At 38.9% G+C, this 26,137-nt stretch overlaps 1 protein-coding gene across 1 annotated transcript; it reads right to left on the bottom strand.

Annotated features, from left to right (window-relative positions):
• Positions 1-1,021: 1,021 nt before the first annotated feature.
• On the bottom strand, positions 1,022-17,419 carry GLDN (gliomedin). The gene is made up of 10 exons (XM_014873957.2): positions 17,168-17,419; positions 13,391-13,442; positions 11,156-11,173; positions 10,363-10,470; positions 10,034-10,180; positions 9,260-9,385; positions 6,508-6,588; positions 6,300-6,425; positions 5,450-5,600; positions 1,022-2,182 (listed from the first exon to the last, which is right to left on the bottom strand). Exons 1-10 carry the CDS (start codon positions 17,417-17,419, stop codon positions 1,723-1,725), a joined length of 1,521 nt encoding a protein of 506 aa, XP_014729443.1. The 3' UTR covers positions 1,022-1,722.
• Between the last annotated feature and the right edge of the window lie 8,718 nt (positions 17,420-26,137).

The raw sequence follows: 26,137 nt of genomic DNA, 5'->3' as shown, positions 1-26,137 counted from the left end.
AAAATATCACATCTGATTTTGAACTGTGTTTGTCCGAGTATATTGCTGACTTTGGGGATATTTTGGCTGAAAATGTTTACTTTATTAGGACCACAATCCAATTTTTGGAACAACACCACAATCAAACAAACATGGAAAAAACTACCAACCAAAACCCCCACACCTCCCACAAAAGTCACAAGCAGCCCACAGAACTGTAGCTCTAGAGTGTGAAGTGTCACACTCTTTATACAGCTTGAGATAGAATTTTTAGTCTGTGAATTTTGATGTATATGCTAGTTCAAAGTATTTATTATGTTTTTTTGTTCCCTTCTGCATCTCTCTCCTTAACATGCAAGGCCTTAGTGATAACAGCAAGTATCCTGAGAAGAGCCCAGCCATCCCTGTGTCACACACTGGAGCTTAGCTGCAGCAGAGGAATTCTTCCAGCACATTTGCTAGACAAGGTTCTGCAGGCACAGACATCCCAAATTAGTTAATCCCTTTGACAGGGCCTGGATCACACAGGTATTAAACATCTCAGTGCAGTTCAGGATTTAAATAACACCTTGCTTCTAAATATTTGGGTGCACTCCATGAACTTTAGCAATGTGCAAGGGCAGTTTAGAAATTCAGGTGGGTTTTCCAAGAGCATGATTTTGAATCTTGATATATAAAATAACAGTAGAGATTTTTGTTCCAATATTAAACTTAGAAATCTGAAATACCAGAACAAAATTAAAATGAAAAAGTTCCTATTATTTCCCACGTCTAACTCTCAAAAATTAGAATGTGAATTGGCAGTCTCTGACTTATGGTTACCAACAGATTAGGTCACTAAGCAGTATGATGATTCCAAAAATAGTATTCCAAAAAAGTATACCCTTCATTTTATTATTTCTTTTGTATGGGTGAATGTGGGCACATTTTATTTTAGAAATATGCCTTAATGTGTTTAGATAGTTACAAGCAAGTTATACTGGTATAGTTTGCGTGGCAGTGAGAGCCAAAGAAGAGTCTGCAGCAACACAAGAAACTTAAATACTGTTAAAAATGAAATTTTATTCATGAAGGTTATGTCTTTAATTTTAAAGAAACACACTTCACGTGTATTCAGTATTTAATGTCATTGTTCCTATTTCCTTGTACTTTAACTGGATTTTGGTTTTGATTATTAACACTTGATTTGACTTGTCAAATTTTAAGATTTCTGCTTTTTTTCCTATTTAAACAAGTGTTTCCATTCCCATCATTTTTAACAGCTTTAAAACTTTGTCCAGAAAAAATGGTCACAAAGAATCTATGGAAATTAAATGAAAGTGACCAATGTATTTGTACACAAAAGTTCATTATTTAGATGTTTATATTAGACCATCATCACTGAGTAGAAAATAATTGCAGAGAAGATGATTGTAAATAAAAGTTACAAATAGTCTCTGCTGAGCACATGACCATGGAATAATCAATGTACATTAGACACAATTATCAGATGAATAGCAGGGGGAAAGCAAAACTATGTCTATGCTGTGTGCCAGCTGTAATAGTGAACAACACTTTCTAAAAAGATGAAGATGGCCTATATAATTGAAGTGTGTTTATACAAAGGCACCTGATCTCCCTTTTACACATGTTCACAAACCACCAGCAGCAAACAGAAAATGATACCAAGTGAAGAGACCCCCATGTGTATGTCACAGAGCTTTAAATAGATCCTTTAGTCAAAGGTGGCATGAGAAAATATATTCATCTGCCAAAATGGACTGGGTATACCATTAAGCTCCCATTCTCCCACGTGTACAAATTCTTGTCTCGCAGGCTGTATGAAAGCATGGCAAGTACAGACTGTGAAGAGCGTAACTGAAACCTTGCATCAATCTCCTTCCCTTCCAGTAAATCAAAAGCAAAACTTACTGTCATGTCCTTAGTGTCAGTAACATACAGAATGCCACATGCTATGAATGCATTACCAGCCTTGGACTTAGGATAGGTGGTATTGATGTGCTGAATGGCTGAGAACATTTCTTCATCGATGTGTGCTACCATTATATTTTCATCAGTGCTTGAGGCATATATAACCCAAAGACCCTTCTCATCCACTGCTACATTGAAATAAGTCTTGGAGTTAGAGAAGAGGTAGTTCCGGCCATGGTACAGAGCATCTTTCATGTGCAGGGCGCCCAGCGAGGCTTTATCGAGCCCGAATCTGAAATGAGATAGAGCCAGGATTCACTTGGGCTGATCACAGCTCATCTCCACTCACACAGCCTGGTGAATCACTGATAGAGGTAGTGTTGAAAATACTTCAAGGACCATTCTGATGTCTTTTAAGACTAAGTTCTCAAAGAAGTTTCCAAAACACCAGGAGAAAATTACAAAGTAATAACCAATCTGAATGGTGCACAAGGTTTGCTTTGGTAAGTTTCACTTTATTTAGTCTATGAGCTTTATTATCACTAGGATGAAAGAAGGAACTAAAATGAATGGGTATGAAAAATAATTGGATACCAGGTGAAGTCCCAAAATTGGGAAATGGAATCTGTACAAAAGTTTGCTTTGGACTAGGTGGAAGCTAAAGGAAGAAAATGTGACTGACTAAAGCAGCAGGAATTCTGGGCAGCTTCACCTAGTCTTAGAGTTTCTCTGATGAAAACAGTTCAGATATGTGGTGATTTACTCAAGTAGACATCAAAAGAATAAAAATTCTACTTTTGCAGAGCCAAAATTGTGACCTTATGCTGGCCTCAATGGGACAGCCTGAATACTTCCATCTCTGATGGATAAAATTGTTTTTATTCCTTGAAATTCCTTAATAGGTCGATAATCTGAGGGCAGGGACAGTGACCAGCAAAATCATGTTCCTCTACTCGTTTAGGAACCAGCTCCTCCTGAGACACCTGTGCTGTCAGCATTTAATCACCCAATAACACTGGGCTTCAGCAAAGGCAGGGAGAGTGTGGCCTTATCTTTTTAAATAATGCCCTCTGTAAAGAACCACGATTCAGGGTCTGACTTTCTCCCACTGTATAGCTCCATGCTTCAAACAGAGGAAGGAAAAATACTACTCAATAAAGGAATCTGCTACACTTGCAAGTATTTTTTCTGAAAAAACAGGCTTAATCACAGGAACAGTTCAGATCCAGGAACATACAATACTGGAAGAATAATTTTTCTGTTTAAGCAGCATCGATAGCATATACTGGAAAAATTATTCTAAGTCAGGAATAACCAACTTAAATCATTCCCCTCAGCTTTTGTAAAACTCACATCTGCAGCAACTCTATATTGCAGCAGCATGTATGTGCAATGAAAAACAGTTAAAGGCTGGAGATTTGAGAAATACATGTGTCAACCCTGTTAATCTTGTTAATTGCTTCACATCTGTAAATAACCTCATGCAAGAGCTAAAAGGAGAGCCCTTAACAGGACCTAGTCGCTCAGAAATGCAGATTTTTTTTCAGAATTCTTTTCTATAAAAAGCCAACAAGATAGAAAGCATCTCAAGACTCATTAGAAATAAACAAATTCTGCAGCATACTACACCCTATCTTTTCCTGTTATATGTGAAAATCCTGAAGGAAGCAAAAAAGTGAGGTTTCATTCCCAGGTTCTCTTGGTCTCCCCCAGTCAGGGATAATCCAGCCTGGAACTCCAAATGGTTCCGAAATTCTTTAATCTTCTGACATCTTGGGGTAAATGACAAGATCTAGTGTAATAATTTCATCAACAATCAGAACTCAAGCTACAAACACTTTCCTGATCACTAATAACAATTAGGTCAATCAAAAACAATAGAGATAGTAAAGCATGTTATGAAACAAAGTAAAAATAATGAAACTATCACAGTGTTGTGAGTCTGACCATCATGAGAAAACCTGCCAGGGGTCAGACAAACCTAGTTTTACCAGCTTTTAAATATGATGAGAAACTCCTTTTGAATGTTTTTTTTCAACATTTGCAAAATGGACTAACCAGATCCTCACCTATACTTTCCATTAAAACAACACAACAATGTCCAGGAGTTTTTATGGAGCCTAAATTCAAGGACTTCACTTTCACAAAATCCATAGTGTCTCATTCTGTCTGTGCTGAAGGTAAATATTCTCAAAGTGAAGAACAGAACAGAAAAGCCCATTTCTCAGCAGCTCCTTGAGAGGATTTGAAAATTCCACAAATAGTTTGTGTTCATCTGTACATGAAGGCATTTCCTGCAAATGTGAGGAATCTCTGCCCTATCACTGTGTGTTGCTTAGGCAGTGATGGTCTTTTACAGACCACCAGAGAAAAAGCCAGAAGATATTTAAAGGAGGCTGCCAAAAAGTGAGCTTGTGCTTGGCAGAATAAATATTATAGAATCCTTGCAGCTTGCTCACATTCCTTGGCACCCACATGAATATAGGAAGGCAGCACTCACACCTGCTTGGGAACAGACATCAAAGTATAGTGAATGTTCTTGGCTCAGACATCAGAGTCGTGTAAGAACTTGAAAGCACAAGCAATCTTTCACTTGCCCTTGGACTGTCTTTGGCTCTTCCCACAAGGTGAGATTTTGGGGTTGATTTGTATTGTTTGTCTTTGTCCTCAGTAGAAACTGAAACAAGAGATGTAATTACCAAGCTCCAGTTCAGAGAGATATATCAAGAAAGTAGTAGAAACTTCTTACTATGAGGAAATGGAAGACTAGAGCCACTCCTCCCCAGTGGAACGTGCAATTCTCCAGGTCGCCCTGTCCTCAGCAGGAGCCTCAGTGCATCCCTCTGTGCCAGCAGCATTCCCTGCTGCTGCCAGCCAGAGCAGAGCTCAGCAAGGGCTCTGCAAAGCCAAGTTTCATGAGTGGGCCACAGTCACAAAACCACCCACCTACACCTGCCACACTGCAGCTGAACCACTTCTGACTAAGATGCAGGTAGATGCACAGCTTATTCTTCTAAATCTAATTCTTTCTTCTGGTACCCAAATCCCTTAGTCAGATTCTTTCTTGTGACTATGAACACAGCAAAGAACCCAAGTTGAAGAACACCCACAGCAATGTAATGTTCAATAGAACCTCTTGGATCCCAGGATAGCCAAGAGGAGAATCTGTTGTCCTCTGCACATGGCATCTTGTTTATCCTGGGGGCCTATTGCTCTGTGGCATGGGAACTGCAGAGGTGAACAATGCCTAAAGAATTGTCACAGCAGAGTAGTTGTCCTGAGCTACTCTCCCAATTCTCTTCTTCCCACAACATCTGCACACACAAAGGGGAAGGCTGGTGGCCCATATTCTGGTTACAGATTGGAAAGAATGAGTTGTTCTCTTCTAGAAAGGGCTCTGAACCATTCCTCCATTCTTCCTATTTAGGTAGGACCAAAAAGAAACACAAAATGCTAAAAGGAGAATTGTCTGCTTTTCTGAGGTTCAGCTCTGGCACTCTAACCCATCGCTCCTCCTTTCACAACTTCATTTGTCTTAGACCAACGATCTTTGACTTACCTCAGAATGGCATTGGTTCCTCCCTTATGATAGTAGAGATAATTGTTTTGTACTGCATGACCACATCCATAGAACAATCCTGTGATGTTAATGATCCTGTAGCTGTCATTCAGCAAGGCATTGGAATTTTCATATTCTTTTATATAGTTTCCTAAACAAAGGGGAAAACTTTGAAAAAAGGACTATGATACAGTTCGTCTACTTCTGAGATCTCTATCCTAAAGTTCAGTCTCTACTGAAAATCCATCTCAATAACTATCTGACAAACAACTGTATTTGTATTTTCAACAGTGATTTTACATGCTGGAATGTGAAAAAAGAATCCAGAGACACACAAAAAAATTCTATAGAAAAGATGATCAAGAGCCTGCTTCCCAGAGACCTAATGGGCCCTCATTCTGAACACAGTTGACGTGTATGCAGAAATATTTCCTTTCCCCACTTAGGTCCTGGACAGTTTCCTACTCTAAATGTAGCATATACAGCATTTGCCTAGCTAAATGAAAAACTCTGAGCTATAATTTAGAGAACTAAAGCCATAGGAAACAGAAACTCTTGGAGAAAAAGAAAAAAAAGCCACAAACAATAGATATTTAAACTTGGATTTGGTAAAAGAAACCCCAAACATCAAGCTATTTTCAAAATCTGACGTTGACTCTGAAAATGTCTAAAGATTCTACAAATGCCTACAACTATATGTATAGTCAAGTATTAAACAGGTAGTATGGAAAGTGTTCTGAAAAAGATATGGGTAAAAACTCATCATTCTTACAAGTTTAGGTTGAAGGGATTAAGAAAGCAATGTCAGGATAACAATGTATTTTTGGTCACTGACTACTACTAAAAATACCTGAAAAATGCATGGTGAGCCAAATCCTTTCATCACTTATGTTTGCAGGTTCCTTCATCCAAGTTCCAAACGTTTGCTGTACACTGACAAAGTGAACAGGACTTCCTACAGACGTTATGACACATTCTAGTGGAAAAAAAGCACATGTCCATGATCTGTGACACCAAGAGAGAAATTAGCACTTGAGTCACACTTTGTAGCAGGTTACCAGGTTTTTCTGAAGGACCTGGGATTCTGTCTTCAGCCTTTCCAGTGAGGGTATCATCATTTGGTACAGCACATGTCTCACCTAGGGTGGAGGGAGAAAGAGAAAAATGACACATTTTACCCTATCTGACATGACAGATGGGCACATCAGTGACTCCACTAAAATAAAGGAATATCAACTGGGATTTTTCTTCATCTAGAAAAAACATTCTTAGGTTGGTTGGTCTAAAACTGAGATAAGAAAAGACTTGCTTTCACTTCTGCCAAGGAAATGAAGTGTTCAGGCTGACAGTCAACTTTGGAGGAATAAGTAACTAATTAAATCAACAGATTTAGTTCCTTAGCTGTGAATTTCTGAGTAGTCACTTAGGAAGAGAGAGTTGCCCTTTTCATGAGCTAACTTCAGACAGCTGAGGTAGCTGGAAAATGGCTGATTTAGAAGTAAGTTGAAAAGCATTTTCTTGGGAAGGAATACTTGTTAAACTCAAAACCTTCATGTACAAATCCCCACAGACCAGCAGAGAGCGTGGATCCTGTAGACAACACAGAAAGTTTTGCTCCTGCTGTTAACGCCTGAGACAGCAATAAAGCACTAACACATGCACTGGATACATCATGCATGAGGTTGACATCCATGCCACTAAAGCAGCAGGATGAAATACTAAGGGAAATGACACATTATATCATTTACATACGTAGAAATGGTTCACATTAGAATCAAATACCTGGAAATATTTTTCCCCATCCTGCAACAATTCAAGAAGTAACTGGCTTCTCATAGCATTCACTGTTAAAGCAATGCCTGAATTAAATTATTTATGGACCCTTTTCTTTAAAGCCAGGTATCTCTTCTGCCCTTAAAACAATGTGACACATTTCACTTTGCTTAGAATGAATAACCACAGAGAACAGTTCTCAGCTGTTTGATTGTTTCATTGTAGTTTTGTTTTCTAAGTCCATTCTTAACTTTTATCTCCAGCATTTCACACTGCTTGACACACAGGCTGCAAATTTTTTAGACTTGCATTTTCCTTGTTGCCTTCCAATATATTTCTATGATTTACAGGGCTGTGATGAAGTTTAAGTGACAAAGCTGTTAAAAATAGGAAAAAAAATACAAAGTAATGCTGAAAGGGTACCATGACATTTAGGAAAGAAAGGACAGATAATTCTTCATTGTTGTTTTCTCCTTTAGGTCATATCCTCCTTTTGTTCATGCAGAAGAAAACTACTCCAAGATGGAGCAAGAACAACATGTGTTTCTCCCATCCATTATCTAGGGCATTTGGTGAGGTGACATTGAAAGTTTGCAAGTGATCACAGAGTAAGGCACGAACAGTCCACCCAGCCATGGTAAGATAAATGCCTACAGCTAGAATTTACCAATCCCTTGAGATCCCCTTCCAGTTTCTCATCCCAAAATACTTCCAGAATATTTCAAAAACCAAAATCACTCAGCAGAAATTATAAATTGCAAAGCACAAGCTGACTTTTCTTGGGCTAAGTCTAATAGATGCAGTTGACTGAAGTTTATCTAAAACTATAGGATAGCCAAGGGCCAGGTCAGCGTTTGTAGCAGAGCTGAGAGCACAATTTGCCTTTGAGAATATTTGCAATGCTTCCAGCTGCATGGATTAGAAAGCAACTAAATTTAAAATGACAGTTTTCAATCAGAAATTCTTATGGGAAGTGCTCACTACTTTCTTTCCATCAAAAACCAAGATAAATATCCTGCTAATTCCTGTCATAAAATGTTCTGGTTGAGAGTTAATGGAGTTTAAAAGTCATTAAAATTATTCATTTGGTCTTTTGAGGGAAGGTGGGAAGGATGGAGCAGAGATGCTTCATTTCTTTCAGACTTCACTAACAGTACCAGAGAGAAAAAATATACCTGCACTTCCAACTAATTATTCTCATCTCTTGAAGAAATTAAGTTTTACCAGATTCAAAATTTAATTTGAAAAAGCCAGTCCTGTACTCTTAGGCAACAAGTTAATTACAGTTGTAATTCAGCATATGTATTCTCTTTCCTTGAAATAGAGATGAATATTTAATTACAAAATCTGGATTATACATTGAATTTTGGTAATAAGATCTCATGGTTTGCTGAGTCTTAAAACATAAAAGCTCATTGAGGAAGATCTCATCATTGCAGAGGTATTTGAGTTTAACTCCCATTTTCACATTGTGATTTAAAATCCATCAGAGAGTTCATCCTCTAAATCATTTCAGTTTGTTTCAACACCTGAAAAGAGACCACCTGAGCAAATGGCTCAATTATCTCATACAACAGTTCATGCATTTCTAAATTTCAAATAGGATGAGATTTCTGCTCCAGCTCTCTCCTGTCCATTTTAAGGAGGCTCTCTGGGCTCTGTTCTGACATTTCAGTGTCCAGAATCAGGGAGTTATATTTACATCTAAAATTAAAAATTCATTGTTTTAAAGCCAAAAATTTCAACTTAATTTCTCTTACTTTCCAAATTTATCCCATCAAATAGAAAACACCGTCTGTAAATACTTTGCCTGAGCTTTATCAAAGCACAATTAAAAGACTAACATGAAGGTAAATCTGCTGCCTTATTCAAACCATATTTCAGCAAAGCACCTGAGCACATGTTCAGGTTTAAGCTTATGCAGTTTTCGTGCTGCCAGCAAAACTAAAGTCATGCTTACTGTTTTTTGAGCCTTGAAGCAATGGTGTAATCTTGACCCTGTTCATAGTATGGAAAAGAACACTGGAAAGCACTAACCTGTGCATTTGCTGCTGTAGATGTTCTCCAGAAGCTCTGCTTTGGCTTTACCTTTACGTTTCCCTGGAGGCCCTGGGGGTCCAGGAGGTCCAGGGGGCCCAGGTGGTCCAGGCTCACCTTTTGCACCTGTGCACAAAGCACAGTGTCAGGACACAGCCCTTCCCCAGGCAGCAGGAAACCTGCAGAGAACTGTACATGGCCACAGAACATCCACAGAACAGCCTCTCTCTTTCTTAAGAGATTCCTGAGTACACAATATGCTGCAATAAACTCTCTGAAATGCTGTTTCTTAGAAGGTGAACCAGACAGAGCTTCACAAGGAGTAGGACATAAATGCATTTTATCCATCTGGATTACAGGCCCATTAGAGAGTTACAATTTCAGATGCTACACTGCTGTAATTTTACATAGCTTATATTTGGCTGCTTCACATGTTCCTGAGTGGAAATCTGCCCCTCATTTTCTAATAGAAAAATAAAACTACACTGAAGTAAAGAGCAGGAGGAAGTCAACTGTATGAAAGCATTCTGGAAAGGGTGAAATTCACATACACCTCAACCCAAAGGCCAAGCAAAAAGATTTTTGTGAAGACTTGCCTTCCACAGAGAACAATCTCTTAGGCATAGCAATACTCAGACTTCCCTATGTATATAAACCATATTTATACAGGTTGGTCCTGCCCTTGCAGATCACATTCATGCTTCAGAAGCAGAGCATGTCTTTTTCTGTCAAGTACACTGTTGCAAGAGAACTCCCAAGAGCACTTTTCCATACCTTCTAATATCACATGATTGTTTGCATCCCCCTTTTCTCCCTTGGCTCCTCTTGCACCTTTTCCTCCAGGCATACCATCCTTGCCAGGTAAACCCATTTCTCCTGGTTCTCCTTTCTCTCCTTGATCACCTTTTGGTCCTGGCAAACCTAGAAATAAAAATCATTTCAGTTTCAAGAGCACTGCTCCGGTATTAAGCAGCAATTAATATGTATTTTTACTACAAACCATGTTCACTCTAATTATATTTTTCACCTGTGTTTAGCTGGATAGCTGTAATTTCTTTGGATTTCAAAGCAGCATTGTAACCTAATATGAAGGGAAACTGTACCTATTTTTCCTCTTTTTCCATTTATTCCTGGTTCTCCCTTTTGTCCTGGAGTTCCTGGGATTCCATCTGATCCATTGTAGCCTGGCAATCCATCAAGCCCAGGAGGCCCTGATCAAACCAAACAGCATAACTGAATTTTTACTGTTGAATGCAATTTACCCTGAAATCTACTTTATTTACATGCATTTATATATATATATATATGTTTAAACCCCAGCAAAACATAGCTCACACTTTTCTGATGCAGAGAATTATTCCAAGCAGACCCACAGGTTAAGCAGCACAGAAAGAAAACAAGTAATCATTCATAACATAGCCTTGCAACCATGTGAGTGAGAACTGAGACAGAATTAAATAAGAAAGGAAGAGAAGTTAATGGAGGAGGTGGGAGGGTGTAATAAGTAACCAATATTTTTTACAAGGATGGTTTTAGTTTTAAATTATAAATTATATTATTATAAATATAAATTATATTATCCATTTCCTTGGGACGTTAATATATAAATTCATCTCTTCACCTAGATGTGATTTAAACATCTTAATTTGGTTTTGATCAAATGTTCTACTTCCTCCACTAGAAAATGAAAATGTCTAAAACCTCCCCTCTCTCAGAAGGGACATGAACTGACTTAAATACAAGCATTATAAAGGCAGGCAGTCATTCAACTCTCCCTTAATCTAATTAGCAAAGGAAAACAATTTTGTGAAAGATACATTACTGGATTTCAATATCTTGTACCAGCAACTGCTTCAATTACCCCCAAGTGTTACTGCAATTGTCCAAGTGTCTTACCTGGGGGTCCAGGGGGGCCTATAACAAAAGAAAAACAAAAAAAAACCAAAAAATAATAATAAATTAAAAAATTTTTAAAAATAAAAAAAAAAAAAATAAAAAAAAAAAAAAAAAAAACAACAACACAAAAATAAATAAATAAAAACAAGAAAGAAGAAAAGGTGAGTTTAACCTAGCAAGAAAACAAAGCAATTCCAAACTGATTAGCACTAGATCAGAACTGTAAAAGGGTAAGAAAATCCCTCAAATTTCAAAATTAATATCTAACTGCTTTGTATTATAAATATCTATCTGAGCATTAGCAGTAACTCAGACTTACCAAAAGACTATTTACATATACATGTTTTGCTTTTTTCAAATTTCAATTGATAAAGGTTTGGCAACAATCTCTGCAATGTAACTTCACTGTCAGGGGCTTTGGTGCCTTCACAAAGCCATGGATGCACGACACCTCACTGTCATATTTCCTTTATGTAAGTGTTCTCCAAAAACCTGTTCTAGTGGAAGAATATTGGCTTGACAATACTGATGAATGTCACAATTAAAAATCCTGTTGGAAATACACATTAAAAATACATGCCACGCTTCTCTGTGTTTTACAAATATTTCATTGCAGTTCAGGACTCAGACTATTTAAATAGGAAAAAAAAAGGTTTGTGATTCCTATCAATAATCAGGCTTTTCACTTGTGATAGATCTCCAGTCTGGATTGAGTTTCCCACAGAAACTGGTTGGTACATTTAGAAATTGGACTTGCTTGTGTCATTCAGCAACTTGTAATACAAAAAATGTCTCACTCTCTTACATAGCTCAGATGTAGGCCCTAAAGAGAAGCAAACATAGCAAGCAAGAGTAAAGAAAGATTAACCAGAACATGTTTGTGATTTATCATCTGTGATACCCAATACACATAAAAAAAAAATTAAAATGGAAAGCCACTTGGAGAATACAGAGGTGACAGTTCCAATTAAAGAACCAAATTAACTCCGTGAACATTTTTATCCAGCCAAAGTACTGTCTTGTTTCAACCAAACTTTTTACAACAGAAAATAACAATAATTACTAGATTTCCCTGAAGATTACAATTTTCAGCATTAATTACAAAGCACTATGAGTAAAGTGAAAACCATTTTACAATACCATTATAGGAATCATCCCTTTTAATCAGTACGGGCAGTAACAGTTAAAAACTTTCTGCCAGTTTTCCAGTAAATGGCCATTTCTTCCACACTATGTTACAGCCATTAGTGCATTGAATTACTTCCTCATCCCTAAAGCTGAGGCTCCTGGTACCAGCATAAGATACATAAGAAAGGTGCTTGAAAAGCAACAAATGTCATTGAAGTCTAAGCAGATAAAGTCACTCATTTAATGGTGTTAAGAGAAAAAAAGGTGCAAAAGGCACCAGGTAACATGAATTCGTAAGTCCAAAAACCCAAAAACTTAGATTGTCTGTGGTTCAGCCACTGTTGCAATCAGAACCATGTACAACTTCAGAAAAATTATTTAACATCTGTGTGTGCAATGGTAGTTCTCATTTATGTTTAATCAGTTGAGTCAAATGGACCTTATTACCATTTGAAAATTCAAACCAGACAGCAAGTGAAGCATTTTCTTTAACTCATAAAAACTGGCTTCTTTCTAATCTTCTCATTTCCCAAAGGAGCACAACTCATTCTGTGACAGACCTCAAAGCTGGACCATAGCTCTTAAACTGGCTACTAACAGATACTCTTCGCCAAACCCCTCAAAACTTTTCACACCTTCTCATGACTCAGCCATCAACAGCTCCGGGTCCTCACGGGTGACATGTGAGACATCCTGCAGCTGGGGAACACGAGTTCCCTAAGTGCCACTGCTCCACTGCACTTGTAACAATGGGAGCAAGCTTCTACCCCCTGCACGTTCCTCCCGGGTTAGGCATGAAGTGTGATATACACAAAAATACTATGACTAAACCTCAACTTGTATTTTAAACACCCCAGTCTAAAAGATTTGCTTATGAAAATTACATGAAAGAGAAGTGGCTCTAAGTAGCATCAACTGAGCTCCTTAAATTCCAGCGTTTATATTAAGAGGGTGCAGATAAGTTCCAAAGAGGTACATATTAATCTTTTTTAAAATTCTGATAAATAGCAGTTTTGTGACACAATTATTGACCTCAGGTTCTTTGAAAACACTGTTTCAGTGTTCCTGGAGGTAACATAGGTGTAATGCTTAAGTCCACAAACATACCTGTTAAGCAAATCCCTTTTGTGCTGTTACACAAATCCACCAGCGCTCGGACCTAATATAGCAAAGAAATTAAAGTTGAAAACAATGTATTTCATAGAAGTATCTGGTTCACTTTAGCTACAGAAATAATTCCAAAACCAAAAAAGGTACAACTGGCCCTCTATGCTTATTAGAATAAAAGCTATTCAGAATACTTTAACACTGTGACACAACAGTGTTTCTCTCATAAGACTCCTTTCAATAGACCTCAGTTTAATCCTTACTAAAAATACAGATAAAATATTGGGCAGAAACTCCATACATCACTTAGCCATTGAATTTCACACATTACTGGAACGCATGTGGTTGACCATTGATGGACTCTATCAGTAGAAGATATTAAAATCCAATTTTCAGCCCATAAAAGCTACATTCAATTTTATTTTATATTTGTATTAAATGATGGAAACATTTGTAATGTAGCATATCCAGGGAGAAAGATGACCTGTGTTCCAAGTTAGCAATTTCTTATCTTTGAATAACCAAGATGTACAAATTTGAAATGGACCTTCATCCACTCAAAATAATTAGAGCAAAAATACAAGACTTCATTAAACCAAGCTGGAAGACACATTCATAAAGATGCTTTTAATCTAGAGTAGACTAAAATTTATCAATAGAGGAGTCATCTTTACAAAATATAAAGTCCTTGTCTGGGCAAACATTCACATTACATGCCCTGCATAATGAGAGTCAACACTACAACATTTTGCGACTCATCAAAACAAACAACAGAAATAAAAATATTATAACCATGAACTCCAGAAGTCCCTCACCTCTCTACGGGAAATTCTAATGTTTATAGCTAGAAAATAAAGGGTTACTATTTCAGGGCTGTGCAATGTGTGATAATTTATGAACCATTTACCCAGAGCTGCACATGTGTTGATCTTTGTACAATTACTCTATTTACAATTAATGGAACACACGAGCCCCAAAAGACACAAAGAACAAGTGCAAGGCAGTCTGAAAGGCAGACTGAAGTTCAAGGTTATTTGCCACTGTCAATCATTATTTTTAAAATTAATGCATCATTAGTTTCAACTGCCAAATCTAACAGACTCAAATAGAGGACAATTAGTTTGATAGAAAGTATCCTTTTGCTGCAAAACCAAACCATATTTGACATATTTGACCATATTGACTGTTGAGTCTCATACATACTGAGAATGTACTGATTCCAGACTGTATGGGAACAGCACATTTTAAAAATTAGACTCAAATTAGCTGAGAAATGCTAACTGGTTTTGAATATCAGAATATGCTTGTTTTCTTTCCCCTCACACTCCTCAAAAACACTTGGCTCCTACCCTGTAATTTGTAAAATACACATTGTCCATGTACACTCTAATTCTAGCTGCATTTTAATTTAAATAGTTCTGTTGAGGTTGTTAAAGTGATTGCAGCTTGCTTAGGGGCTCTTCAATTATCTCAGCAGCACTACTTTTACCAGTCAGTGCAACTCAGGTGACAATTAAAAAACATGGCACTCAAGAAGTGCAAATAGCCTGTGCCAAACCTCCAGCTTAGCTATGAGAGATGAGCAGACCATTCACAGACAGCACCATCACTAAAAAAAAGCTACAGATGAAAATATCTTATTTAAATGCTAAAATCTTGATTTCTTATGGATAAATGGTGGAAAAATATTTAAAGAAAAAAAGAAAACCTGAACTATGAAATATTACTCAGATAATTGGTAGCCACTATCTCTTGCACTGTCTTAATTCACACTTTGGATTTTACTTGTCTTTTACCTTCCCATCAAACTTTCTGCAGCAGCCGATTTCCTATTTTTACTCTCTTACAAAATAAATATACATATTCTTAAATGAGAGGCCCTGAACAAAAAAAAATACATTCATGTTTTTAAAGCTAACATGATTTTTGCTGCCTGTGGTTATTTCAAAGATTCATGAACAGTAGGCACAACAGATGTATCCTGAGCAGCGGCCCTGCAGAAATGCCTCCCCTGCCAGAGGGAACCTGCTCAGGCCAAGCCTCTATTCAGGTCCACACTGAACAGGGGCCACCAGTGCAGCACGAGTCATCCCACCAACTCTGAGGAACTTTGTCTCACAGTACAAAAGTAGCCAAGTCTTCAAATCACATTAGTGGGAGTTAGATTCAAAATACAGAAATGTATGACTGGGAGGAGGAGGTGCTTGAATATTTTTCTAAGGACTTTTTTCCCCTTGAGCAAGTGATTCTGCACACAGTTACAAACTGTCCTGAGCAGTAGCCAGAATGAAAAATGTTTGATGGGAGTAAGAATAAAAAGGCATCAAACCCTCCCAAGCAGCTCCCTGCAGGATACAGAGATTGAAATGAAGCTCATCACACACAGCAGGAGGCACAGTGGACATTTAGAGGCACAAGTGCACAGTCTGGCCACATGCTGTTCAAGTACACACAGTGTGCTCGGTGCTATTTGGAGAGGGCAATAAAATTCATGTAATCCATACCTGGATTGACAGCAGAGCAGCACATTTAATGGCCACTGTCAAAATTATCCAGACACTCACCTGCAACTAATGATCCCAGTCTGAGCACCTAGCAGTAAATGGCATTGACTGTCTTCAAGCCCTGTCAGGATCAGAATCCTTTCCCCAATAATTTTATTTGCGAATCTTTTGGACTAAAATAAGCAATTAGTATCAGATAGAGCAAAACAAACTGCAGTTGCCAAATTCAGGGATGACTTCCTAAAAGCAGTTATTTAAAAGACAGTTCTGAGTACAAAACAATGTGATTTTACAGATTTTTACTTTATGAAGAGGTCATGTACTGCAAATTCTAAACTCAAAGTATAACGACTTAAAGGGCCTAGCTAAAAAATTCTAAAACCCAAACAATGTCATTATCAAGACTCCATGCTTTGAACACCTTTGTTTGACACTCTCATTCACCCTGATATTAATGGAAATGTTATCACTGTAAAATGAGGATTGTAATAGTTTAACAAAAATGCTATCAGAACATGACTGAAAATAATTTTTTAAACCACAAATGTTAATACATGAGTAAGAGCCTGAGTTATGCTCTGGTGCACCTAGACCTGAATCCTGGGACAATTTCTACTAAGATTCCCTCAACAGTAGTATATTTTTTCTTGCATTTCTTCTAGCTCAAAACTCAAAAGCTTTTCAATCTATTCAAAATGTTTCAACTATACAACCTGTGTATTTTTTCAATTACATGACATTAGTTCCGACTGAGCAAGATCATCTTTTCACTGTGCTGTTCTGCCAGAGAAAGAACATACAGTTCTCCTGATCCATCAAATACCATCTCAAATTAACACTTACTGGAAAGGCATTATCAGTCTCTAAGACATGTCAGGTGATGTCCAGCGCCTCATGCTGAGATTCTGAACAGCACAAAACACACGGGGGTTCTGTTAGTAGGGTTAGTTTAAAAACCGGAAACCTTGGAAACTGGAAGGCTTCTTATTGCAACGAAATTTTGGAGTTTCACTAAACCCCCAGCTTCCAGTTGTGTAACCAGAGTTTGTGTAACTCTGGTTTGTAAAGTGGAGCGCTACCCTGCAAGCTCCTGGCCCAGCAGCTGTGGCGGCAGCAATCCCAGAGGAGCGATGGGCAGAGGTGTCGTGCCAGGTGGAGCCGGAGCGGGCGGGACGCGCAGTGTCCGCCGCGCTCGGGGGCTGCAGCTGGGACAAAGCCCCGGCTCTCCCGCCCCCGTTCCGAGCGCAGCCCCGCGGCGGGGCCGTGGCCGTACCGGCACCATGGAGTAGGTGAGCATCATCAGCATCTCGTCGCTGTCGGCTCGCTCCCCGCGGCGGCTGCGCTTGGAGCGAGCGGCGGGCGCGGGGAGCAGCCCCCGCACGGAGCCGTTCCCCGCCGCCTCCAGCTCCCGCAGCGCCGCGCCGAGCTCCCGCCACTGCGCCAGCAGGAACAGCGTGCCCGCGGCGCTGAGCGCCGACAGCAGCCCCACGGCGGCCAGCAGCGCCCGCCCGCCCGCCGCCTCCATCGCCGCGCCGCGCCCGCTCCGCCGCGCCTTTATCGGCCGGCCGGGGGAGGGCCGGGCACGGCACGGCGGGGAGGGCACGGCACGGCACGGCAGCACGGCTGGACACTGTCCCCCAAAGCCGGGCAGGACGGGGGGGGGGCCGCTCCCGGTCACTTCCCGAAGGGGATACCCCTGGGACAGCCTGTGACCACGCGTGGTTTCAAATGACCGACATGGTACATGGCTTTTCCAGGTGTCAAGCAGTGAGACTGCATAATAAAAATCCCTCCGTTAGATGCTGTCATCACACAAATCCGTGATATAGGTCCTGCAGCTCATATCATCACTCTCTAACGAGTATCATATGTCATTCACTTATAAAAATTGACCTGTTGCTTTAGATGTTCAAGCACAGACCTTTCCCAAATTATTACTGCTAAACCTTCTGTGACGTGGGATATCTCTAATATAACAAATTTTGTTATTAGTTAATTCACAGCCAAGACAAGAAAAGGAATTACAGCATATAGCAGAGTCTGACTGAATACCAAGACTTCATGAAGAATGTGGAAGCTCTTGAACTCAAAACACTTCTCAAAAAAGTTATTTTTAAGGCTGACATTTCAAATGAAAGCCATGCACTTTTTTCTTTGATACCACTTCAAATCATCCTCAAGAAATTCCCAGCTTTTGAATGCCAAGTTTCCTGCAAGAGAGGACTTTAATCCTTTGTCAGAGTAACGATTCTCTGCTGCGACTGATCACATACATTTTGTCTCCATTCTAATTATGCCATTAACCTGTAATTCATGCTAATCCCACGGTACATTGACAGATGAACTAGTAGGTCAAACCAAATCTGAACTTAATACACTCAGTTCTGCTACAGCTGCCTAAGTACAGAAGAGAAGCAGAGACAGGAAAACAACTCCATCATATTAAATTTCTCATCTCTCTGAAATAACAAATAACTGCAAAAATTGCTGGTGTCCTCAGGCATTGTATCAGAGACTCTTTCTTTATGAAACTGCCATGATAGGTATAGGTTTGAACAAGACGAAAGAAGAGGGAACCATCATTCCATGTCATCCCATGATGGCAAATAAGACAGAAGAAAATCACACCCAAAGGCATAAGGCTTATCAGAACAGAAACAAAGAATAGTTTGGGCTGAAAGGCATTTTAAAAAGTCACCTAACCCAACCCCTCTGCAGGCACACTTTCAAACAGACCAGGCTGCTGAGAGCCCCATCCAACCTGGCCTTGAATATTTCCAGGGATGGAGCACCTATCACCTCCCTGGACAACTCGTGTCAGTGTTTCACTACACTTACTGTAAAATATTTCTTCCTTATATCTAGTCTAAACCTACTCTAAGATATTCTAAGTAATAATTACAAAACGAAATACGCAAAAACTTGCTGAAAAATCATTTGAGGCTTCGGGCTTTGGCAAACTATTCTGAAGGTATCACAAAGTCCTCCATTATGTGAATAGCCTTGATGATGTCAGTGAGGGTGACAGGAATAATTGCTTCCCCCAGTACACCTACACTGAGCAGGACGTTCCTGGGGGTGGAAAATCCCCTGGCAGTTGGGGTCAGCTGTCCTGGCTGTGCTCCCTCTCAGCTCCTTCTGCACCTGCTCACTGCCAGAGCAGGAGAATCTGACAAGTCCCTGACTGCAGGTGAGCCCTGCTCAGCACCAGCCAAGGTATCACTGTGGTGTCAACATTATTCTCATAACTCCAAAATGCAGCACTGCACCAGCTGCTGGGAAAACAAATAACTTAATCCCAGCCAAAAACAGTTGATGAGCCATCTTAGCATAAAAGTGCATATTTGAGTTTTGCTTATAGTATTCCTCTTGTAAAGGAGAAAGAAGAGGAAGAAAGAAGAGCTTGCATAGAAATTCCCAGAAGACAAGATATCTTGAGCAGGCTTAGTCTGTAATTCATAGACATAACAAAATGAGTAAGAATCTATCACACCAGCAAACTAAAACTTTCTGTCCAAGAACAAACAGAACTGCACCCCAGAGACCATACAGCACAACAAACAGCAATTCTTCATTTTTTATTGTCCATTTCAGAGTGTAATGATTGAGTAAAAAAAGAATGTAATAATTATGAGCTACAATTTGGAGAATAACAAAAGCAATACAGCACTCTTGCTTTCCCATCTGGCTAATTTTCCAAGGTTTTCTTGGAATTATAATCAAAAAAGCAACTGAACATTGTTCGTTAAAAAATGGGCCATTGGATCACTATGGACATCCTATCCAAGGCTGCAGTCTAGAGCCTTGGGTGGCAGAGTTCTTCCCCAGGCCCTGAGCTATACCAGAGGTTTGTGGCAGTGTGTGCAGAGCAGCACTCGGCTTGCTAGGACACACAGTTACACCTCTGGGGAGAAATTGCCCAATTTTTGAAAGTCGGGAATCAGCTGACAGCACAATTTTGTGGCAAAGAGGTTCCTAAGACTGCACTGAAAGTCCTTGTAACTATTCTAGTGGCAGGAGCAGCTGACTGGGCTTTGGACATTCCTGTCTCTGCTTTCTACTGAGTGTTCCCCAATCCCATATGAACAGCAGTTTGTTCAAATGTCTCCATGTTATCCTCTGCTACCACCTGATAATCCCATGTCTCCTTCTGGATCTCTTGTCCCTGTGTACCACAGCTGAGACTTTGGTTCATCCATGCAGCACTTGTTACCAGCTGCAATGCACTTCCAATGGTCCCAATGGTGATCAGCAAAGCAGAATGGAAGCTTGGGAATGCTGTTGGTAAATTCTAGAAACCTTACTGCTATTTTCCTACCAGAAAAACTTGCTCAGTAGCAATTTAAACCTATGTGAGAAAAGTGTTATCCCTGAGACCCATCATTTTCTCAGTTAGGTAGGGTGCCAGCAAGCAGCACTTCAATTATTTCCTGGTATTTCAGAGTCTGTGTCTCTGAAGCACATTCTAACATGACTGTGCATCAGAACTGACAGGGGATACAAAGGTCACATAAATCTGTCCAAGTAACACTGGAACCAAAAAATCTATCAATATGCAAACTGCAGAGGCAACATCATGTTTGCACTTTTTAGAATTTCAGCTTTGCAGAGTGAAATAAATTTTCAGGAAATAAAACACAGCTTTACCACAAGAGGTATTTTTGTATCCAAATTACTCACTATGTGTATAATAAAAAATATTCCTTGATTATTCTCAAGCTGGCAATGTATTCAGATGGTGTCAAACTTAACTAATGCTCCCACTGATGTTTTACTTTGTAGAAGTTGCTATTATCAAAATCTCATCTATTTTGGCAGCTGTCCCAGTGAAAAAAAGCACAGTGGAGATTAGAACATTATCTTCACTTGGGTAGATAGTACTGGAAGAAGAACGAAGTTGCAGAGAACGATGCTCTTATAAAACAGTTAACCAAACTGCCTCTGATGATGCCATGAAAGATTAGACAGATTATAGTTTTTATGAATGCTATCAGAAAGAATGTAATCTCTTTTCCTGAAATAGTTAGAGAGGAAAAAAAAGTATTTTAAAGCTTTCATAACCTGCCATGATAAGTGACAGATTTTGTCGGATCTCCCTTCTCGAGAAATACACCAGAGGTTTGATATATTCATTTTACAATCCCAAAGCTACTCTACATCCCAAACCTACAAAGTAGAAGGAGAAGATCATTCTTTGGACTGTCAAACTGATGAACAGTTAAGGATTTTCAGTAAATTCCTTGTGCTTTCCGTTGCCACAGCTGCCCCTGGTGACTGCTGCAGCCACATGTCCAGCATGGGTGTGCCCAGGAAAGAAGCCCCGGTCAGAGTGTAAATGCCTTTCTCCTCACCCCTGCTCAAGCCACGGGATGCACCAGCAGCACAGCAGCTGCAGAAATCCTCCATCCAATCACAGCTGCACTTTAATATTGGCACTGAAACCAACATTGTTTCTACAGCAAAGAATTAGCTTTAAAATATTAAAAGGCTTCTGACTACATGCAAAAAGAGGCTTGATTTTGAAATTCATATGAGGTCCTGGCATATTCATGTCCAGAAGAAATGGAACACGTAGGTTTGAAATGTCTTTGCAGCAGTTGTAGGCCAGCCACAATAGCAGATTTAGTGATTCAGATCACACTAAGTCGTGTGATCACACAACTAGCCTCCTACTCCATTTCTGCACATACATTCCACACAGATTATGGCATATTGGATACAGGCTTGCTTTTCAAGAAAAAAAAAAATGGAAGGAGATAAAAATAAAAATAAAATACTATAATTCTCATGATTTTTTATCAGAGGAGGTGTGGAAAAGATTGAGTAATACCCCAACTCCTTAAAGCTTGTATTGTGCTTTTCAGTGGCACAAATATATAATGCTCCTCAAGGAATCAGCCACAAATACCTTAAAAATTACTTCTGATTTCAGGAAATTCCTACTTACTACAGAGCTGCAAGAATAAACAAATTTATGCAGAGGAAAGGATAGGCCAGCTGTTACTTTGGAGTATCCAGCCTTACTATAAATCATAAATTAGGACCCAGTGAAAAAGTGTTTCTTACTAGGTAGGCCAAGTTGGTGTTTGAAGTTCAAAATATAACCCATAAATATCTGTAAGTGCTGCAGCACAAAGAGTAGCATTCAATAGCATCAGCAGAATGTCTCATTGTCTTTGAATGAACGTTCAATAAATTGGAGGAAGATTCCTTAGAGATGCATCATCAGGGTACTGGCAGCTAAAAACTATTTTCCCAGAAAACTGCTCAGAATTCCTCCAACACACATTAGAAAAAAATCCAAGCTGCACCATAGACAAAGATGACTTAAGGAGCAAAGAAAGAGAACAATTCAGACACCATGGCTACAGCCATCCATTCCTAACCTAAATGACTGGAGTAAAAGCAACTCAGGACAAATAGTAAGTGACCTAAAAGATCTATCACATCTTTGTACCATCATTGAAATCTGAAAACAATGAGAAGAATTGTAGAAATCCAGATAGCTATACTTGAAAATAGTACCTGCTTTTTGCAGAGAATCCTGAAGTTCACTAAGGAACCAAAGGACAAGGACACTCCTCAACTACCCTGAAACACAGTGAGGAATTACATATTAAATATTCAGTATCAAACAAATCATCAAACTTATGTTATCTCCATGTTGAGATACAAAACAACAAAGAACATTTTTCGGTAAAGGTATTCCAACAACACAGAAAAAAACGTGGAGTTTGCATACTATGGAAACTCTCTTATGCCATCCACTCTTTAGGAGTCTGTCCAAGGAGCAAGAGTGGAGCTCTCTGTGGCCCAGGGATAACAGACAGGGAGACATAAAATAGCTGGATATAAAATAGAGCAGAATTAAGATTGCCTCTCTGCTTCAAAAACTTCTCTCCACATCATATCACCGTGCATGGGATGGCATCCATTGCCTTACAGCTACTATTGCTCAGAGCTCTAATCAGCTCTTTGTTAGAATCCACTCTCTGTAGCTCTTGGGAATTTTCAATCAGGAAGCATTGAATACAAGCAATATTCCAGCTTTTTTCCCCTCAACTTTTTGTCATTCTTATTTATCCTGTGATTCACAGAGGATTAAATATAATTTTGCCTATTTGAGTACTTTTAACGCATTAAGTTGATATATAACTACACACCATAAATATACATTATAAGACTATTTATAAAGCCAAGAGAAGGAAATAGCACTATATAATAGCACTGTTTAATATGTCATACAGAAGAAATGACAAATAATGACTTTACTACCGGTGTCTTTGAGAAAACTGAACACAGTCATAGCTGCAAACACAGCTGAAAAATAAATGGGCCAACTGCACTGGGATAATTTACAAATGGAGAACAGCAGCGTGATCTCAGAACACTCACAAGAAAACTGCTGGCTGCATTAGGTAGATTATTATAGGCACTGTATGCCAACTCCTATAAAAACCTCAGGACATATTCTTTGAAGTCCTGATAGGAAAACCCATTGCAATTTTAAAGACACAGAGAGGTGACAATTAAACAGTAAAACCATGCATTAGAATGGTATAAAACCCAGCTATTTTAAAGCAATTCAAATCAATCTGCCATTTTCATCTTTAAAATCTACCAATAATCTATAATTGGATCTTCTTCGGTTAGAAGAGTTAAAGTTTCCATCCACAACCAAGTAATTGCCAACTATCGATTCACCCAAATCAGGATAAAAACCACATACACTGGATTAACTAAAGAGGAACTTTTAACGAGCTTATCCCTGACACCTCAGTGCCTCTTACAGACAGATATGGGAACTCAGTGAGCACCAGAAACCTGAGAACAACAGGAGCCACTCCCAGAAATGACAGCTTTTCCTCTACCTCTAACAAAGCAGGGCCAGGAGACAGGTTTAGACCTACCTCTCTAGAGTTAAGGAAAATTAATTATATTCACAGAAGTATTACCACTCGGGAAGTCTGATACAAAAAAAAACCCTTATTCAGGCACATTTCCTAAAAGGCTCTCTCTATTCCAGGGACTCCATAATCTCAAGTCATAGCATAACAGAAAAGGGAACCAAGGCAAGAAACAGGAGATAAAATATACATTTTTATTATCAGATTGGACTTTAAATATGATTTTCTAAATATAAATTATCTAGAAACCAAATTTTCAGATAAGCTGCACATACAATAATAGAATGTTCAGACATAAAACTGTGTTTTGAGTATTTTGTCATATTTAGGGAGAAAGTGTGGAAGGCACTTGGGTTTTTCCAGGTGAAGGAAGGGATACATTCCCTTTCCTCAAGCACCCTTGTTTCAGAGCTGTGTGTGCCTTGATTTGCAGAGCAGAAAATGTGCAAGTCTGTGCAGATCTCGAAATGGCACATGGCTATGACACAACATTCAGATTGTTCTGGGAATACAGGATGGAGGGGGCACTCTGGCAGAATACTCAGTTCCTTTGCAGGCATTGTAGCTGCAGCCCACGTCAGCCAGCAATTGGCACATTCCATGTCTGGGAAGAAGCCTCTCAGACTGTGCTGTCTGAATTTGTGTTTCTTGCCTCCAGAGTGAAAGATCTGAAGGTACCACAAAAGGACTAGAAATACCACAACTCATAACTCAAAAAAATAGTAATTTTCTAAACAAGCTGAGCAATCAGAAAGAGTTTTGAGAAAAGAATCATTTTTTCAGGTTGTTGAACACGCATGACTGGATGCCACAGCACTGCATTCCCAACCCACTTTCTGTGGGTGCAGAGGTCCTGCTATGAGGAGTAGGGTGGATGCAATAATGACATAGATGAGCACAACATTTATGCAATGTATCTGTGATCTGCACGTAGAGTTTGTAACTAATGTTAGGATAGGTTTCATAGCAATGCAATCAAACATGATAATTCAGTTCCTTCAGATGGGAAAGCTGGAAATCTGTGCTTAAGCTACGAGGCAGGGGAAGTGCAGCAGTGAGGAAGAGCTGAAGCATTTCCCCAGCCAGACCAGCTACTAAGGAAAAAAAAAAAAAGCATCAAACAGAAAACCTGACCATTCTAGAGTGATTCACCACAATATATTACTCTTCAGTAGAGATGAGATGCAGCCTGACTGTGGACTTATCCTAGAAAATTTTTTTCAATATTCTACTTTTGATGCAATTTGGATGCTGATAAGTGTCCTTGCATAGCCAAGTGACTACACAAAGCTAGTTAATTTGTCTATTTAGATATTAACTTTAAAATTCATGATCATATGTCATTTATGTGTTATAGAATTAGATCAGGATTTATTACAGTTATGTACAGAGTCTGGCAAGTAGAGATGATTATTTAATACATAAATATTTATGTGAAGCAAAGCCACAATGATTCTGCTGTCAAGATATTTCCTTCAGAGTTAGCTTAGCTATGACTCTGCAGTACTGCCCTGTGCAGTGCTGGTTGCAGACTATTCACAAAACCTTAATTCAGAATTGCTAATAATTCTGAACATTTCAGATATTAAAATTTACTGGATTCCACCAAAGACTGAAGAAGATTTTGCACCATTTCCATTATGCTGTTGTCTTAGACATAACCTTCAGCAAATATGTCTTCAGGTGAAAGAATTTCAGTCCTGCTTCTTCAATTTGAGTTTATCTTGTTACAAGTAGGTTTTTAGAAAATACATTGTGTTTTACTTGTGTACACACACTGGTAACTGAGCAATTTTGCAATGGACAAGTAAATATTTCATTGTATGACTGGCTGATAAACATAATTACAGATAATTCTTTCCTGTGCAGGTTACGATAAATTCAGCTATTCAGCTCTGTTTACATTTCAGAGCTTATCAGAAATGACCTGTACTAAGCATACTTACATACAGCGTTAAAGATAATTTTTTTACAGATCACAGCGTTTGCCATACAGTCTGGGTCATGAATTCTGAGCTCACAACTAAAGAGCAATTTTGGTAGTTTGGCTACACAGCCACAGGTAACTATTTTGGTTTTGTCCACAGCTTCCTCTGCAGATGGTTACAATTATCACATTGTTGTGTAGCATGAAAATATAATATTCCATCACACTCTTATATGAGCAGGCCTAAATATAAAACACACGTTTCTACAAAATGGACTTGCAGCTTTTATAAGGTGGAGCCATAATAATACAGGAGGTTAAAAGAATATTTTTTAATACAGTGGGAATTATCTTAAAGGAGCATTTTCAACCTGAAATTCTACATAGCTTGAAGTTGGATTCATTAATG

The sequence above is a fragment of the Sturnus vulgaris genome, chromosome 13 (assembly GCF_052056855.1).
Source record: "Sturnus vulgaris isolate bStuVul1 chromosome 13, bStuVul1.hap1, whole genome shotgun sequence".
NCBI lineage: Eukaryota > Metazoa > Chordata > Aves > Passeriformes > Sturnidae > Sturnus > Sturnus vulgaris.
Note: the sequence above shows the minus strand (reverse complement) of the source record. Positions and strands in the feature narration are given on the sequence as shown.